The sequence below is a fragment of the Python bivittatus genome, unplaced genomic scaffold (genome assembly GCF_059951505.1).
Source record: "Python bivittatus isolate LINGU-HERP-01145 unplaced genomic scaffold, Pbiv_v1 ctg000670_np1212, whole genome shotgun sequence".
NCBI classification, from domain to species: domain Eukaryota; kingdom Metazoa; phylum Chordata; class Lepidosauria; order Squamata; family Pythonidae; genus Python; species Python bivittatus.
This window is the reverse complement of record NW_028277094.1, coordinates 11,966,743-11,986,778: the sequence shown is the minus strand read 5'-3', so window position 1 is coordinate 11,986,778 and position 20,036 is coordinate 11,966,743. Positions and strand designations below refer to the sequence as shown.

Below are 20,036 nucleotides of genomic sequence, written 5' to 3'. Positions count from 1 at the left end.
TGATAAAGGGCCCACTCGCTTTCAACGACAGAAGACAATCTAAAATGTTTCTTGCAAAATTCTGTGTTGCAGCCTAGTAAGGTCAGGGAGCCACACGGGTATTTGTTTCATATGTTTTTATACCAAGAATGCTAAATCCGATTCCCTGCAATCTAAACATTATTAATAATTAATAAACGTTATTCATTTTTCTTTCTTCCTAGCCCTTTGTTTCGCAGTAAAAAAGGAAAAGTTACAAGGGTTCTTCCACCTTCTGCTGCAAAAAAAATCCTTGAAAGCTGCAGTAAAAGTGAAAAAATTACTTGCCATGCAGTTAATGAAAAAGAAGAGAGAATATTTCAATCTTAGAATCAACAGTACAGCCAGCCAGACACAGACTATCATACAAATGGATTGAGCTCATTATGGAAATCAATGCAACTATTTAACAGCCCACAGAATGTTCAAGGTAACTGCTGAAGACAAGAATTAAAAAGTGACAGGGCGTATCAAGTAGGAAGAAATCAGAGGAGGACTGTCACGTAGGAAAGGAGGTGCTCGCCTGAACATGGCTGCCTGCATTCTGTGCTTATTAAAGAGGGAGATTCTAAATTACCAGAACGAGGACTTTTAACAGACTGCAAGATGTCATGGAGATGGTCCTATCCCTTCCACGAGCTGTGCGGAAAACACACACGGGGACATTTTTCACACTTGCTCTATTCACTATCTGGCTCACAAGGGGGACCAGGAGGTGATCCTGTACTCAAGATCAGACTACTTGAGAGCCAGCCACTAACAGTTATTTCTTCACACAAAAGAAGTTTAAAATAAACTCAGATCAGTGGTACCTGCATAAAATCGATACCGATTTCATTGGTTCAGAAGAAACGGGACCTTCTGAGCATTCATTGTTCTCCTTGACATGTGGGAAGATTAATTAAACTCTGCATTATCATAATAATATACAGCTGCACAGTTATTATTTCCAAACACTCCTTTTAAAAATATTATACAGGTTAGTATACAATACCATTGTTACTACATCCCCATGGATTTATCAAGAGCAAGTCATACCCAGACTAATTCTTTCATAGATTGTGGGAATGTTCTTGCATAATATATCTTGATTCCAGAAAACCATTTGACAATGAATCATGACATTGTGATTAGCAACCTATTAAGCTTTTCTGCATGAGATGGAACTTACCTAATTCTCCAGCTGCATTTCGACCACCAACTGCATACAAATGTCCTTTGAGGGCACTTAGGTGGAAGAAGGTTCTCTTTTCATTTAAAGAAGCCACTTGCATCCACTTATTATAACGAGGATCAAATCTGAAAACTGTGTCAACAGCTGTCTTTCCTTTTGTGTCATAATTGCTCTGCCCACCAACAACATATAGGAAGTTCCCAATTACAGCGATGCCGTGCTGGTATCGGGGTGCATCCATGGGGGCCAGAGACCTCCACTCATGTGCTTTCTCATCATACATCCGCAGTTCCTTACTCACTACCAGCTGCTGCCGGAGGACTCCTCCCAATGTCACCAGGTGGGTGCTGTCTGAACGGATGGCCGTCCTCTCCGACTGCATCACTGGCTGCATGTAGGGCATCATTTGATAGTTACTGGCCTCCAAAAGCAAGTTGACGCAAGTATTATCAGTTCTCATGAAATCCACGGTCTGGACGTAGTTGATTAGATCCTGTGGCGTCATCAGAGGGAAACGGATGTTTTTCATGAGCTTCGCGGCGCATTCCATACGTGGCTCCTCATACCGCAGCCATCGGCAGGCGGCCTTGAAGAGTTCCAACTCGGTACAGTGCTTAAGGCTGTTACTTGAAAGAACAAAGGCAAGGCGCTCAAAGGGGAGCTTCACAAACTCCCCGGTACTTAACAGGGCTGGGAAGTTCTTGAGAATGAAATTGTTCACATATTTATCCACTTCGGTGAGGTTGTATGTATTGGCAATCCGCCCCACTTCTACGCAGTTCTCCAAGGACACCTATGAAGACAAGAGAAGACATATTAGCAAGGAGGGGCTTATCATACGGTGATTAATACTACCACCCCCAATAAGCCTTTACACCAGGGGTTTCTCAATCTTGGCAGCTTTAAGATGCATGGCCTTCGCCTTGCCAGCAATGCTGGCTGGGGAATTCTGGGAGTTGAAGTCCACGCATCTTAAAGCTGCAAAGGTTCAGCAACACTGCTTTAGACTGAAGAGTGCAAGAGCAAAACAAAGCAGATTTTGAAGAGAGGCTTCAAGGAGACTGCCACTGGGGAGGGCTCAGCACTTGGGTGCCCTTAGAGAGGAATCACTTTAGGTACCCTTGTGTTCAGCCTGTCTTCTTCTGTTCTCCTAAGGCAGAGCCCTGAATCTGTGTTTGACTTTTAGAAACATCCTTCTACTGCCATGTAGCTTTGATGGCCCTGCATAAATCAGAAGAGACTAATCTCCATGACTGGCTCACCACTTCTCTGCTGCTAGAATTCCTCTTCCTCATCCAGAAGCTTTATTCAGCTCTTGGGACTGCAGCACCACTGAGCCAGAAGAAGCTGTTGGCTCAGATGTTGGTCCCAGAGCAAGTTGGGAATGGAGCAATCTGACTGCACATACAACTTTTATCTAATCCCTGCTTGATACTGAAAAACAAATTGTTGTTAAAACCCTGTGATTGGTCTCAGCGTCCTTTCAAGCGATTCAACTCCTGTCTCAGAAGCATCCCAGGTGATTTATCTCAAAACAATAAATTTGTTTTCTTACGCTCCATTTTGTTTGATATACCAACTGAACTGAATCCTACAGAGCATGCAACAGCATAGAGAATTATTTTAGGCCATGTTTCTTCTTAGACCACACTATCAACTTTCTTGTTCCAAGTCACAGCATTCCAAAAAGAAACAGTAAAACAGACAAAAATGTCTTCAAATGGTTTGTCCACAGGCCCTGCTAGAAGTGTAATCCAAGGCATGTCCAAGGCATCTGTTTGAGAAGTCTGGTTGACACATTTACTATCTTATAAATAGGCTGGCTACATGGTTTTATATGACAGATGTAAACTCTTTTATGAAATCCTTGAGCCTACCCTGCACCTCAGTCCCAAACATGTTTGGTTAGAAGTCCCTCTTTTCTACAGGATAGGCTTCTAAATAACTGCTCAGGTTACAGCCGCAGCATTATTCTCTCTCTCTCTGTTGTAGAATTAACTATGGGATTATTTACTAATCACATTACATTGAATAAAAAGATATAATCTTGATAGCCAGATGGTGGTCTTCCAAAAACATCCAAAAAAATTAACATTGGTTTTTTAATAATACCAAGAAACATACATGCGTTGCAGAAGTCAATAAAATTCTTTGCAAAAAAACCTTGACATTGGACAAAACTACAGCAGATCATATTGGAACCTTGGACATGTCTGGCCAGTGATTAGATGCCCCAACTGGCTGCAGGAGAAGTGTGGCAAAAAAACTGCATCACTCCACAACTTCCTTTAAAGAGGCCACCATCAAGCACTGGCTGTGCCACCACAGTGCTCTACGTTTATCTTTCTAAATCATCTTCCTATATTTCTCCCCAGCCACTGTCCTTCTTCTGCATCCCTCTGATGTGGTACTGTATTTAGTGCTTCACCACTGGTCATCATTGTCATTTGTCATCCCCATCCCTTTGTTGTCGTCTTCTTCCTTCCCTCTCTTTCTTTGCTGTATTCCCCTGTCCCCACAAGCTTTATAGACACTCATTTCCCCAGTTGGACAGCAGGAGTAGCAACAGTGTGCGAGGCTTTCATTCCGTCAGCGATTATTTGCGCATTGAACAGCAGGTGTTGGTAGCTACAACAGACTGGAAAAATTGGTGCAAACTCCAAGTTTTGCATGTGCCTTTCTCCAGGGAGAGGACCAGCCTTCTCTTGCCTGTTGCATCAGTGAGACTGCAAAAGTCACCAATTTCCACAAGGAAGTGGATACTGGAATACACTGAAGATCCACACATTTGAGGTGGATTGCAGCAAGGCAGCAGACTCTTTTAAGATTTTCATTCTCAATACTGAAAATGCAGGAGAAAAAAAGCTAGAAAACCTAAATAGGGTTTTCTTGAAAAGTGGCTGAAAATTCTCAGTTGCAGCATTTAGAAAGACAGTGAAGGGGTGGCAGGAAGCATCAGATGCAGCTAAAATTGAAAAGCAAGAGGTAGAAGCAACTGATGATGACATCAACCCCAAGTACCACAGCTGAAGGCAGGAAACTGAAGCAGCAGTAGCCGAAATGAAAAAGGAGATGATTTACAAGACACCAGCAGTTAATAGGTTTGCCAGCAGAACCAACATACTGCTAATGCTGCAGCCCTGTTGCTAAATCCAGGGATAAAATATATGGATCTTCCTTTGCTTCTTGAGTCTCCCCTGGACCCCCATGTTCAGATGTCCATAATTCAGACATCCTAGACTACTTTCAAGACCTGAATTTTCTTACTCTATATAGTACTAACATTTGACTAGGACATTTGGGGACTTAAACACAGACTCTAGGATCACATACCTCAGAAAGAAAACTGACATGTTCATTAGGAAAGGCGTGGGGAACCTGTTCCCCTCCACAGCTAATGGTTCGGTCCCATCTTCCCCAGCTGTTGGCCATGGTAGCTAAAACTGACGGAAGTTGGAAATCCAACAATGTTTAGAAACTCTCTTTTTCCCCCTCCATCACTGCCATGAATGGCTTGTATTTTCATCACTTGTAACTTTGACAGTACATGTTTTAAAATCCACCGGTTTCTGAGAAGCTCACATTGGAGGTCCTATTAGTTTTTTTCGTTCTATTTACAGTACATGCAAGTTGCTGAATGCTCTAGACATTTCTGTCTTTTCAAACACAACTCTAATCCTTGAGCATCCATCAAAATACATACCCCTATTTCCATCTTATGCTGTTATCCAAACCATGCTGCAAATGAACCTTGCATAGTACCTTGTCCTGAAGAACCCAGCTATTATACACAGAAACTGAAAATAACCCTCCTTTGCAGTCAAAAGCAATTTACAATGTGCACCTTCTGATCTCTCATAACCGAGAACCTCCCACTTGGCAGATCAACTCCTCTTATATTTCAATAAATTGTTCTACCTCCAGGAGTCCTATTTGCAGGACTATTCCAGAACAGTTTATATAGTTAATTGACCATTTTTCCCATTAAATACATTGACATAAGTGTTAATTTAATTGTGTGATATGGCATGCATATATATCTAGGACTAGTTTTGTATATGAGAGGCATATTTTGTAGGGAGCTGGTTTGCACAACTACTCCTCTTCTAATAAAGCAACATGGACCGGCTCTTTTGGAAAAATCCTTTGCGAGATCAACCCGCTACAGTTAAAAACAAAGATAACGAAAAAGGCGATTCTCTAAGTGATAACCTATGTTTCTCTTACCCCAGATATAAGAAACACTTTACAGAAGTCCAGCACGGGCAATATCTGCAAAAAGCTGGCCGCTTCTAGAGTATCCTGCAGGTTGTCCATGTTGAGGGAAAGTTTTGCCGTATAAATAAAATCAATGATCTTCTTTAAACCTATTTTGTTCACACCATGGAGCTTAATGCACATTAAATCTTGTTCTTTCATCCCACCTGGGAACAAAATTTAGATAAGGTATGGTTAAAGCTAGTCAGAGCCTCCCTAGAATGTTTTTTCCAAACCAGAGAGAATGGCATTTCATAACCAAACGTTAGTTGAACCCCCAAGAGAAAACATGGAGAGGGGCCGCCCACTGGCCTCGATCATTTGTGCGTGGCACACAGCCCAAGGGCAGAGGCAGGCCTTAGCGCCGTTAACTGTACCTGTGAACATGGCCTTGAAGTAATCACTAGCGGACGCCATCATTGCCCTATGGACAGCGAACACTTCATCTCCGTCGCCTGGCACTAACGTCACGTCACAAAGCAACCCTTCTATGCGCAGCTGGTCAAAACCCTGCAAAAAAGAACCCCACGTCAGCTTCAGAAACAAGACCTGCCTCCTCCTGAAGGAGAAGCTTGCCCACAGGAAGCCCCACACAATTGGGTCTCCTGTTCTTGGTTCAGCAGAACCACCCCAGGCTCAGCTTCACTGCTCAAATGCTGTAAAATTCTGCTCCACTCCTGCCAGCAGGAGGAGGAGGGTTATGTGACTCTACAGAACAAAAGGCTTCTGACCGGAGCAAGCTCCCAGAATACAGGCTCTGCTTGGCCATCCACTTCGGAAAGCTTTTGCACTGGCCTTTACATGGCTGCAAGCCTTCCTCAGGCTTGTGCAGGTCACCCTTTGGGTTTGTGGTGGTTCCGCAGTCTGAATCCAACAATTTCCTACTCTTTAAAACGTTGCAGGAGGAAAGCCGTGTCAGCCAACAGTGGCAAACAATGCCAGGTATAGGGTTTAGCCTCATTTCACAGCCACTGCAAACGCAAAGCATGGGCAAACGGTGCAGCAAAGGTGGTTTCTAGAGCCAAACTCACAAAATGTGCCTGGACTTCTGCACAGCATGCTGCTGGATAATGAAACTGAATTGCCTGTCGAAACACACTCCAAGCCAATGGAAGAAAAAATATAGGAATAGCAAAATATTAACACTGAAAGGCAGTTTCACCTGACAAATTCCCTTGAAGGCATTCAGACACAATTTGCAGGCCAACGGCTTTCCCTCTGTTTGGACAATGTCAAGCTCGCACTGCAGTCTCCTTCAATTACAGGGAAAAGCCATGTTCCTTGGCAGTGTCGCCGATCTGACTGAAATGTTTAATTAGCAAGGGGGAAGGGAAGGAAAGTCCTCAGAAACGAAGAAAGGGACTCAGTTCTGTGCTTCCTTTCAAATCGCTGGTGACCTGGGCTGCAATGATACTGCCACAGCAAACAAGTTTTTGGAGGAAACTCTCCCCTGTGAAACGAAGGACGCTTTCCAAAAGAAGACATGGCAGGCCGTTCTGCTCAAGGCATTCACTCACCTGGAGGACCACAGAACTGTGAGTGTTGCTGGTGAAGAATCTTGTGGTTCCAGCCTTTGATGCCTGCAGGTGAGCAGACACGCCCATATCGCTGCTCCCCAGAGTAACTTTCATGTGAGGGTCTTCCTCTTCAACCAAAGATCTAGGAAGAAGAAAAGCAGAAGAAGACAGCCTTCGGTCAGAGCCTGTTTGTTCCTCCTGCTACATGAGTGACAACCACCGTGAAGGATCATTCAGGAATCCAGTCAGAGATCTGTAAGCAAATCTAAAAGGGAGCCTGACCAAATTTTTGCCATATTATTATTACAGACATGGCAATTTCTCATTCTGAATTCAGGCTTCATTGTAAGAAGCTAACAATTACTCTTCCATTTCTGCCATAATTAAGAAAATTTGCAAATATATCCTGTTTCCAGGGTGTTGGTGTTCAAAACCCTTCATTGCAGCTGAAAAGGAAACTGGGGGGGGGGGGAGAGCTTACAAGCAGAAGTTCTCTCTGTCCAGGCCTTAAGTGCTTGATATGTGACATGCTGATGCCATGTGCCCATAAAAAGCTCAGGGATATTGCATTACATATGGTAGTTGGTGTGTACTCGGTGCACGTGCTGACAATTAAATTATCCACTCATCTTCATAACGTTTAGATTCAACTACCAGCTTCTTCATAGAACATCTTATCTCTTAACATGCAGGTAAAACATTGGCCTCAAAAGCAGTTGAGAAATTACTTCAGCAGCACAACTGGTCCCCGTCATAGGAGCAAATCTCAACCTCCGATATTTTTGGGGCCTACATTACAAAGTCCTAATTCAGAAGAGAGTTGCTTTAACGTACTTCGGTCAACTTGTGCTTGCAGCTGCTGTTTATTGGCTCTGAGTAGGGAAACCATGGTTATTTAAAGAAATTTCTGAAACTTGAACATTTGGCGGTGGTAGTAGTGCGGTTGTTAAAAACACAAATTGTTTGGAGAGAGAACAGCCTTAAACAAAACTTTTGACCACACAGAAATGGTGGCTTGATACATGGGTGTGAAATACATGGGACACGCAATGTAGAAATGCAGAACGCATTTAGCAAACTCCTATTTCAGATGTGACTAGGTGGTTCCTCACTAGGAGGATCTGTAAAGATTAAAGCTTCTTTCTGAATGTAGTGCTGTGCACTACAATTAACAACCCATAAATAACCTGAAATGTCTCATGTCTCATCTTGATTAATTGCATAAAACCTTTACACAGCCCTAAACCCCAAATCTGTTTCTTTTAGTGCGTTCGTACCACTAAAGGTTGGAAAAAGTTTATTTTAAACCAATCACAGACAGCAGATGTTGGTACAATGACTAAAACAGTTTTGTCAGAGAAGGCCTTCCAAGTACGATGCACCCCGTTATTTTATTACAGTGCTCAGATTTCCTTTTATAACAGCAACAACAACAAATAATTTCCAATAGATTAAATCACATTTTTGTCAGAAATTATACAAAACAATGTGGGAGATGTAGCATAAAACCAGATTGCTTTCTTGTGGTTCAAGTTGGACGGAATAATCCACATTCCAATCTACAAGGGGAATTTGAGCTCTCACGATGGTTCAAGCCCATCTCCTCCGCATGGAAAGAGACCCAAGACTTCTGAGTGCATTGCAAGAAAGGTGAACTCAACACGAAATAAATATTTGCTCCAGTATCACTGGCAAGGTGTTACTGAAGACCAGTTCCATTAGGACGTAAAGATAGAGGGAATTGTGCCAAGGAACAGAAGATTGGACTAGATCAGATCCCATAATCTTATTACCAGCAGCTTTCAGGCTACAAATAGGATGTGAAAATCTGGGGGCTCCCCTCCCCTCCCCCAGTACAAACAAAGCTTGCATTTCTGGAAAAAAAAAATCTAACCTAGTCATCTCCTGGCACTAGAAAACTTTTCTAGGTTATGTTCTGACCTTCTTCCATGTTGCTTTCCAATACTAGCAACTCACACTTGAAGATCTGTGGATCCCAAAGACCAAAACTCCAAACTAGTACATTTCTTCAATTTCCTGAGCCATCTCATTACATCAACTATGCATCCAAGAAAAAGTTTTAATGAAGGGATATTCAGTTTAGACATATTTACCAAGGGTGTTTTATATATGCTCGTTAAAGCTAACATACTGACCACTATAAATAATTAGATAATAAGGAGAGTAAATATATCGATTAAGTTTTCCTGGTGATAATGCTGAATTGCTACTGTTTCCAAGAATTCCTCATAAAGTTAATTAACTTTTTAATTATTCCCATAGCTGTGATCAATAGATGGCATTATATTAAAAAAGAGAACAGTTGGACTTTTAATCCACATTAAATTCTGTAAGAATCAGGGCTACTATAACACAAGGAATCAGAGGAGGAAAAAACCAAACCAGGAAAGAGCCCAGGATCCAAATATCTACTTGGGCAGGGAGGGGGTGGAGAACAAGCATGCAGGAGTTTTCTTTTCCTTTTTTAAGGTAAATCAGTTTCTTACTCACAAATGTTTTGGGAACTCTTCAAAAGTAATTCAACATAGACATGGACCCTATTGTCAACTCCAAAGCTACATAAAAGCTTGGGTACAAATTTCTAACTCCCTGGAATTTTTTTTAGCAACTGCACGTGTGCTTACCTTGCTGATCCAATTTTTTATTTAAATTAAAGCCAGCGTTCGGTGTAGTGATCCCATATTTCACCACTCTGTTCCACCCTCCACTGCCCTGTTTCTCCCCTTGTTTGAAATATGAAACGCTTGGGTTATATTTGTACATACCAGTTTCAGGTTGATAATAAAAGATACCCGAGTCCATTTTAGAAGCACTCTATGTCAGTTCAAGCTACATACTTAATCCAAAGCTCGCTATTAAGAAAGTTGACTTCATTTGTTCCAACTGCAAAGCCCCTGACATGCTTTAGTCTTACCTTGAGTTTACATAAATTATTCTGTTTTGCCTCGCTGAAAAAATGTTAAAGGAACAACCTTACAGTATCACCAACTAATCCAAAGTCCCCGAACGGATGCATAGTTTAAACATTTGGATATACTTTTTATACATTTATATAAACCTCATTCTACTTCACTAACTTCAGGTTCTTGGTCCAGATACAACTTTTTACAGCCAGACAGGCAACACAGGAACACACTGAACATTTCCCCATTTTTAAAAAAAATCCGTAAGCCAATTCAATTTCCAAATGTTATTACTAAAACAGCTTCCTTCATCATGTGCTGCAATAGACGGAAGTCCTTTAAACACCTTAATTTTGGTCATGCTGCCTGAGCATTGTAGTCTGGATGGGTTGATGCAACTACTTATGGTAGGCAATTACAGACTGAGCTGCCCTAATTCCAAGCACTAGCTACCTTTATTTTTTATTTTTATTTATTTATTTATTTATTTATTCATCACATTTGTCACCGCCCATCTCGTGAAATGACTCTTTACTACCTTAACTATTGCTATCTACTGACTATGCTTGACTGGTTGCCTGAAGCTTCTAAGAACCATCTCCATGTGATTGAATGAAGCAGCTTTCCAGAGCACCCAAAATCCTCCTGCTTTAGGCAAGACGTGAGTGGGCCTGTGGACAGACTCAGGGATTCCTTTTGCTGGAGTTGTTTCAATCATCTATGAACTGAACCTTCAAATGAATCTACCGTGGCCCTACTGAGAGTCATTGGACCATTTTGGTGGGTTTGTCTGTCTTGATCTTGTAAGCTGCCCAGAGTCACTTACGGGAGATAGGCAGCTACATAAATCTCTCTCTCTCACACACACACACATATATGTATGTATAATGTGTAACTGCTAGGTTACACATTTTGATGCTTCTGTTGAAAGCAGATATACACACACACACACATACACACATCCATCCATATCTGCTTTCAACAGAAAGCATCAAAATGTGTAACCTAGCAGTTGCTACACTGCAAAGGTGCTTCCTGGTGCAACCCCTTGAAGGACCACATTGTAATTCTCTTAATTAAGACAGAAAAGACCCAACTAATTTCACCTTCACTGAGTGGGATAGGTAGAGACCCTCCAGGAAACAGGTGGCAGCCCACTCCATACCCCTAAGCTATCCTCTGCAAAAGCAGGGAACTATTTGCTATGAGAAGGAATAGAAGAACGATGATGTAAATCAGCTGGTGAGTAAGCGATTTCAACGAGAGAGAGAGAGAGAGAGAGAGAAAGAAAGAAAGAAAGAAAGAAAGAAAGAAAGAAAGAAGGAAAGAAGGAAAGAAGGAAAGAAGGAAAGAAGGAAAGAAGGAAAGAAGGAAAGAAGGAAAGAAGGAAAGAAAGAAAGAAAGAAAGAAAGAAAGAAAGAAAGAAAGAAAGAAAGAAAGAAAGAAAGAAAGAAAGTCCTTTTCTCCAAATAACTGACAAGTCAATAATTGCTTAGGCTGCCCTGACTAGATAGGAGGCAGGGCGCTCAGAGGACATGTGGGGGAATCTGCCTGCCTACATTTCCCATGCTAGTCTCTTAACTGGGCATTCGACAGGCTTCTGCTCCTGAGAGGCAAGGATGACTCAGTCTCAGCCAGGACCCAAGCAACCATGGCACATCCCTTGCCCACAGAGCAAGCCAGCCAACCTTTTCACCTTACCCCAAGCCATGCAAGAACAGCTATGCCCGCAGCTGCCACCCTCCTTCCTTATTCTCTCTTCTCCGGTCACAACCCCCCTGCCAAAGGGTGCAGAGCAGCAGCACTCTCAGTTCTCAAAGACGGGGGAAAATAACCTGTAACTGTGAAGCTGGACGGTTAGGCACACAGCTACATGAGCAGTTTTGCAGTGCAGCAGCCTCAGAGGATGATACTGCAAGCAGCCAACGCAGCTCATGCATGAAACCTCTTCCATCAACCTCCCCTACTAATTAGTTCTGACAGGACAGCAGCCAAAATACATACCCCATGACTTTGCTTAGGGGTGAAATTAGGTCCACATGAGACAGATCTGGTGAAATAAGCAGAAAAATTCAGCCAACAGTCAGTGGGGTGAGGGAGCCGGCCAGTAGGGGAGAGACAGCACCGACCAACCTGTTATGAATTTTGCCATGGGAGGGTCTCCTCTTGAATCAGCAGCCCATAGCTAAAATCACACAGAACTCACCCCAAAGACAATATATGAACTAAGCCTAACCCTGTTGGTGTACTTCTTCCAACTCCACACCCAGGACAGGCCAAGCTGTCTACCTTGGTCTCAGTAAACATGCGTGAAGCTCTGTCCCAAGTTTGAGGTACAGATGTGATGGTGGGGAGGAGGCAGCAGTTAATTAGGAGTTAAGAAGGAAGCAAGAAAGTGGATGGGGGCTCACAAAAGCTTGCCTGTTTGTTTACTATTAAATTTGTACACCACTGGCTTCAACTGACTTCTGGCGGTTTGCAACACAGTCATATAAAATCAGTGCAATAAAACAGCAAACAACTATAAATCTATTCATAAAACCCATAGCATCACTCCAATAATTCATAAATGCCAAATGTCCTGTGGAAGAGCTCCACCTTCAAGGCCTTTCTGAAAGATTCCAAGGCAGGTACAACTCAAACCTTGAGAATGGGGTGGGGTAGGGGGAGACTGTTCTACAAAATGGTGGGTATAACAGTATAAGATGACCTTCAGGCTCCCACCCCATTCACCTCACCACTATGGGGCCAACCTAAGCTTCTCTACCTGGATGAACACCCTGGATGGGTCGGTTGGCTGCACCCTAGTCAATCCATTTGGCTTTCAAGGTGCCACAAACCTCTGATGGCTTTATTGTCAGGTAAATATATTCAAGAACGAGTTTTTCAAGAACAAGTGTCATGGCTTCAGACACTTTTCCGAAGCTGCAGTATCAGATGTTTAAATGACAAACTTATCCTCTCCCAATGCTTCAAGCACCATCAACACTTTTCAGAAAGATGAGGCGGGTAAGAATACACTTGGCACTAACACAGAAAGATGTTCAAGTTCCCCTTTGGGATGTTACACAAAGGCAGAGAAACAGATCTAGGTATCATTCATGTAGCCACCATCCATATGCTCATGAGCCCATCAAAGGAACTCTGGATTATCAGTGAGTAGTTACCACCCTCTTTAAAATAGTTGTGTGCTGTGTTTTCAGTTTCATTGATATTCAGAGCAGCTTACATAATCTTTTCCTAAAAATAAAGAACCACATCCAGATCTAGTAGCAATCTCCAAAACTGAGAGACTGATGGTAACTATGAAGAACAAACTGAGACTCAGGAGAGGCACAAAAATGCTTTAACTTAGCAGGCCAAAAGATGGTTGAAAAAGAACAACATCACCCGCTGAAAAAAGCCATCCAAGATGGGACCAGGGAGCCCTTCCTTGGGGAATTCTACGTTCCAGGAGTGGCCATGCTTCCCCGACATTCCTACCAACTGTACCTCAGCCAAAGAAGGGAATTAAGAGCATCCTTCCATTTAATGAATTTACTATTTTAGCCTGTTTTTTCATCTGTAGACACAAGCCACTTACAAATGAAAATATTATCCTTTCAAAAAAATAGTGAGCGAACAATCACAAAAAACATAAAAACTGAACAATTCTAAGATAACAACAGATTAAAAAAAACACCTCTTCCTCTTAACCTCTTTGGCACAGCTAATGGAAGAGATGGTCTTTAGATAACCTGACATCCTAGGAAGACCCCAAGCTTCCTCTGATGGCCCCCAATACTTTGCTGCTTCTGAGATTCTGAATTTTGATCTTAAGGCAGAATCTACTTTGCTTTGCATCAATGAAGCAAACAAAAGCGAATGTGCTCCTACACCACCTCCCCATCAAACTGCAGGATGAGGACACAACTCAATATTATGCAGGGATGAGCTCTTCCCCACCCGTTTCCAAAGGTTTGCAAAATCCAAGAGGTCCAGTTGGTATTTAGTGTCCAAAGATAAACTGGTTTTGAAGAAAAAAAATGAAAGTCTGACGACAATAAAAATATTTGCTGAATTGGGGTGAGAAAGCACACTGACAAGTGGCCTTACTCTTTGGGGGCACTGCTGAACAATAATCTAAAAATCTAAAAACAAACAAATAAGAATTTAGAGCACATTATGCAAGACTCAGTTCCAAGATTTATATTGACCAAAAAAAATTGCTTACCTTAGCATGAAGTGAAGAAATGATTACTTTGCTAATGTGACTGGAACTATTTTTGACACATTGCAACAACACCGCACTTGGAGAAGGATAAGCAATGCTGACCCACAAGAAACAGGCCAGGATGTGGAAAAGACACCTCCTCCTTGGTGAAGCCCAAAAGCAGCAGGGCTGCTCTTGTTGCCTTACTCCTACTGAGAGCACGCCCAATCAACTCCTTGACTTGGTGCAAGACAAGAGAATCAAGTTTTGACTAACTCAGCATGGATAGCAAAGTACTGGCCAAAACAGGAGTCATCTAAAAAAATCTTGACACTGTAGCAGATGTCCAGAATGGGAATAGTCATCTTTGTAGCTAGAGAGGTAGGTAGGTAGGTAGGTAGGAGCAATGCACTCTTCAGAAGAGAGAAGAAGTGTGCCTCAGGGTGTACTTCACAGCTCTAGAATAAAATCTAGGAAGCAAAGTCCCTTTACCATACTTGGACCCACCTCTGGCCCAAACCACAGTTGATACTAATACTCATCGTGGCCTAAATTAGAAGTGAATTCCACCAGGTGACACTTTTGATTGACTAGTAGAATATTGTTTTTCATTGTCATTAACTCACCCCGACCTATGCATACATCAAAGCCTTGGGTGCATAGTCTTCCTCAATTCCACACAGTCCCAGACAAAGAGAGAAGCAAGGGTAGTTTCACAAGCAAGAATTTCAGAGAGCCACATGCCCTACTTGCCCTGAGTCAAGAGACTTAAGGGACATCCACTCAAGCACTGACCAAACTACATCATTATGATGCCAGGTGCAAGGAGAAGAGATAAACTTTTGATCCCTTCCTCCAGTCAACAGAGCTTTCACATAGGAAATGACACCCAATCTATATCTAACCACCACATCACACAAACATGTGCAGACAAGCTCTTTTGATCTACAGCTGGACACTGCTTTCTCTATGTAAGCTAGATTTTAGTTCAGGGGGATCTCCAATCCCCTCCCTCCTCCCTCTCCAAAACACACAATTAGCTCTATGCAGAACAAGTATTTTATTCTGGACATTAGTGAAATACAGGTTTATTAAAGTACAACTCTCAATATTGGTAATCTTCCACCAGCTTGACTGAAATCCATCTTTTGATCCACGGATTGACCGTGATGCAAATCACACAGATTAATCATCACCTGCACCTCTTCTACCTGTATGTGGATGCTGTACAACTGATCAACAAAATAGATGGGGGAAACTTTTTCTTAGTAAGAAAAATTATACACCTTACCCACAATATTTTAGTCAAAAAGAGTAACGTAAGAACAAGACATCAGATGGCTTGTTTCTTCACTTCTGTCATTAAAGACTTGCAGAAGCATAGCTGGGAGTGAAATTCACCTGCTCGAGGAAAAGGGGGGCAAAAGGGGGGCAGAGAAGGAGCAATATAAAGCTAGGACCTATAGTCCTTTGACAATGAATCATAAAGCACTATGATTTCATATTCATAAAGACTACAAATATTTCTAGTCTTTTTAAGGGTATACTGTGCCAAGCCTATAGTTATCAAATATAGTCTCTTCCTTAGATTTTAAAATGTTATCAGTCTAAACATCAACCACAAAATGCATTCTACTAAAGAAAACAAATGAACTTAACAAGTATGTTTTAGGTCTGCAATTGCATAAATCGTTATGAATTATATATATCCTGAACTGCACATGAAAGGTCTTTTTATCTATTTACTCATTTAATTTATTTTATTACATATATTTCTATACTACCCTGCTTCCAAGACTCTTTTCAGTTCATGGTTTAACGTACACTGAATTAATTGAAACGTTGCATTCCTAACTCAGATTAACTGGACAATGCTAGTCTAAAATTTCCTTTCATGCTTCAGATGCGGGAAAAATGCTGTAATTGTTGAATGTTGAAAGTTTGTGGGATGCTTTTTAAAAAAAAATTAAAAGCAATATGCAGCAAATAGATAAATATATACCTCAGAATATTACTGTCTTCTACATGTGGGAAAAAAAGAAGAAGAAAGAGGTAGAGAGGTAGACATGTCTATCAAAATCTTGGATGAGGGGTGATTTGTCCAGGAACAAGCTAATATAAAAACCAAAATATCAAGATACCCCATTTCATTCACACAACTTCTAAGGAAAACAGATTCAAGGCTATGGAGAAATTTCATATTTTTCAGACATAAACGCTGTGACAGGTATTCAGATCAGAATTCAGGGAAGTAATAAGCATTACCAAAATCAAGTTTACTTTTTTTTTCATTTTAGCATACCATGTGCTTTGCTCAGCATCAGCCAGAAATACAGTTCTTGTCTATGGAAATGTGATAGTGCCCTTTACAAACCTGAAATCCTGACCTGTACACCCGGTAGGTCTTGCAGAGGCAACGTTTAAATGTTGACTCTGCGGGGGAAAAGAAATCTAACCAGAGGAAAAGAGGAACAATTGCTTGGATTGAAGCACTAGATTTTGACAGCCAGTATCTCACAGCGGAACCCCCCCACCACCACAATACTGAAAAAGACACCTTGGTGGGCGTTTTTAGTGTATCGAATGATGAAAGGCAACTCTAAAAGGGAAGGGCTGTGTGCCAATGACTCTGGGGTTACTCATCTAAGATCTGCATTGTAGACCAATGACCCACACAAACTTCAACAAAGGGTACTGGAAAAGAATTATGAACGTGGGCAACTCTGCACCATTTCTCTGATTTTTCCAACAAAGGAATGACTGAACACGACACCTATCACTGGGGTAGAGGAGAAGAAACAGAACTGACAAGAAGGTTTGAAAATCTGACATTCCATGATAGGAGAAATGCAATGTTAAAAATGAAAATTCTGAGACCAATGTCACATCAGAGAATACAGCACCACAAAAAAAAAAGGGGGGGGTGTTAAACTGCACAAAACAAAATCCTGCAAGGGGTGGGGGGTATAATCTTGCAAAAGAATGCCCACCTTAAGATACCCTCCGTTCTCTCACTTACATGTATGCTGGAGAAAGTGGCGATGACCGGGATGTTTTAAGCACAGGAACGGGGAATTTCCAGCTAGCAGGCGAACTCGTTTTCCATTTCAATGGCATGTTGGTCACCACGATACTACAATAACAGCAAACAGCGTTTCCATAACAGACTACCAACTTGGACTTCCATTCCAGACGCACGCTCCTAGCAGGATGGTGGCTGCCGCTACGGCTGGGAAGGAGCCAAGCAGCCTTGCCAAGGATCTCACGCCGACGCTTCCAGTCTGCAAGAGGGGGCTGCGAGGCATCTCCTTCCGACCCCCTTCCGTCCCCTAACGCGGGAAGGCGATTCTGTGGCTCCGACTCACAGACAGGGCCACCTCGCTAGAGAAGGGCTGACTGCAGTGTAGATTAAGAAAAGCCAGAGAGGGCGAGAGAGAAAGGGGGAGAGGCTGCACGGTACAAGGCACCACAATGCAGCTTTCTTCTATAAAAAGATCGCCTCTTTCTTCCCCACCCCAAGACCAAGCTTGCACTACTACTGTTCCACCTGCTCAGTCACACTGCAGCACTGTACTACATTCAGTACCTATTAACCTGATTTCTGGCCAATAGTAGCAGGAAAACAACAACAACAACAACCACCACAGAGGAGAGGGGTGTGTGGGGGGGACACGCGATGGATCCCATGAAGAAGGCAAAGTAACCTACCGACTCAGAATACACTTGTCATCCTCTGAATATCCCTCGCTGGAGCTGCAACAGTACAAGTGGGAGAGAAATCTCAGCATAGCCTTAGGCCACACGAGGAAGGGAGATTAGTGACCAAACCCAGGAGCCTGTTTTCCTTCGGTGCAAATCGAACAATGCAAGAATGCCATTATGGAAAAAAGGCTACTGCAAAAAAAAAAAAAAAAAAAAGATTTTGAAAGAGAGAGGGGAAAGAAAACGGCAGTCTTTACTAATCCATAGTCAGAGCGACCAAATGAAAACGTGAGGGCATATTCTGCAGATTCCTGCATGTTCTTCCAGCCTGCTTTGGATTCAGGGCGCTCTCATTTTTCCTGCCCTTGGCTTCCAAGATGTGGCGAGGAAAAGACCTCATGCATTTTACAGCATGTTCTGCGAACATGAATATCGTTCTTTGCCTTCTGTTTGCAGCTGGGAATTGGAGAGCAACGTGCCGCTAATATCTGTCCTTGCCCAGGGATGCAATCAACACTCAGATAGAGCAGCCCCCCCCAGCTCATAAATTGCCTGAAGTCTTGACAAAGCAGCCGGCTTGCAGGTGTCTGTCACAGCTCCCCCCTCACCAACCGAAACGCAATTCTATGGTCTCTCTGCTGGTGACCCCAAGGGGCAGGCAACCACCAGGGATGGGCATATGTGCCCCTTTTTCAAAGCACCCCTGAAGAAGCACACTATGGACCAACTTGAAGAAGGCAATACTTCCTGGAAATGCCATTCCAACAATTTAGTCCCAAACCAGGAGGCGCCTCAATCAACATAAAGGAGCATCAAGGCTCTGCTGCCATGTGGCAGAATAAAGCTTCTCGGGCTGGAATGGGAGGGAGGTTCATCAGAGGATTTCCAGTTTGATCTTCATGGACTTGAAAATACACACCCTTCCCTGTGGTTGGGTGCCCCCGGAATGATGGACTGTCTCCTTATCATGGAGAAAGGCAAAACAAGTGGAGTGCTTTTTATTTAATTTTTACAGTTTCTCCTTCGTTTGTAATTTAGGTGAGGAGGGACACGAGGAGAAGCAGCATCTTCTAAATATTCTGCTTTCAAGTCCCCAGCGGTACTGAAAACTCTATAGTCCCAGAATACAAAAACATACAGAACCAAAAGATGCCTGGCCATTTACCCAATAATCACCTAAAGTCCCTCCAGACTTGAGGTGTGGATAAATCGCACAAATAAATACCCCTAACTCAGGGAGGACAGAGCGCTCAAGCAGCTCTCTGATGGCCACTGAGGGTGGAAGAACAATGTGTTAATGCTGCAGGCATGTTGACCCAGACTTAGCCACATATTCCATGACAATGGCTGGGGGGCGGGGGGGAGAAGAAAAATGAGAGCAGAGATGCACATAATATAGATGACCTGAACTCACTTGTTGCTGGTCTTTAAGCGTAAAGAAGTAAAAGACAAATCCTGGTGAATATCATGAGCTGGTTTCCTTGATAAGACCAATTCAGACTGACTGACTGCAAAAGCAGATTTGCTGAAGCGAGCAGCTACCACCAAAGGCTTTCTGCACGAAATTGGACTGCTCTCCCACATTTACATGCGGAGCCATGCCTACTTTGAAAGAGCCGCGCTGCTGACAAAGAATGAACACTGCCACCTTCCATGAATCCTTTTCATCAGGCCCCCAAGAAACGTGGGCTAACCAACACACACATGATATAACACCCTGCTTTGCCCCCAGATCTCTGGGCACTAACAGAACAATCAAGACAAATGGGCGTCATTAACAGTAAATGGGTGCCTCCCCTCCTGTACCACACACAACAAAGGCTGAAGGACAATGAGGTCATCAGCTGTTCAGGCTTAACACACTGCCTGCCACTCACCAGCAGACCTCAGACCGCCTGCTTATGGGGGAACAGAACTAGCTAATTCTACCAAGGATCAGCTTTGCATAAAGGCTTGAGGGGAGAGGGAACAGAGGGTATAAAGGAGCAGTATTCAAACCGCCATCAATGTCCAGGCAACTTAGGTCAGTTAAAGTCCCAGCCGACTCTCTGCTACTAGAAAAAGATGGAAAGGCTAGGATAACCCAGATAATGAAGAGCATTGCCAAACCAAGCAGAAATGGTTATCTTATCAGCTGTGAAACCTTGAAAGCGAGGCACAGTGTAAAGCCCTCAAAGTTGAGTTTCTTCTGGTCTCAGAGGCTCCTAAGCAGTAGAAGGCAATGTCTAACCATTTCTGTACTCTTGCCAAAA

The 20,036-nt window shown here is 42.7% G+C and overlaps 1 protein-coding gene across 5 annotated transcripts in view; it reads right to left on the bottom strand.

Annotated features, from left to right (window-relative positions):
* The window catches only part of KLHL13 (kelch like family member 13), a 49,200-nt gene that overhangs the window by 6,681 nt on the left and 22,483 nt on the right, over positions 1-20,036 (bottom strand). For 4 of the 5 annotated variants that reach the window (XM_088151606.1, XM_088151607.1, XM_007422386.3 and 1 more), the window contains 4 exons: positions 6,967-7,108; positions 5,827-5,959; positions 5,420-5,616; positions 1,190-1,985 (listed from right to left, as the gene is read on the bottom strand). In XM_088151606.1, the coding sequence (XP_088007732.1) occupies positions 1,190-1,985; positions 5,420-5,616; positions 5,827-5,959; positions 6,967-7,108 (1,268 nt within the window). Of the gene's footprint in view, positions 1-1,189; positions 1,986-5,419; positions 5,617-5,826; positions 5,960-6,966; positions 7,109-17,101; positions 17,218-20,036 lie in introns of those variants that run through there. The other variant, XM_025177650.2, reaches the window with a different exon arrangement.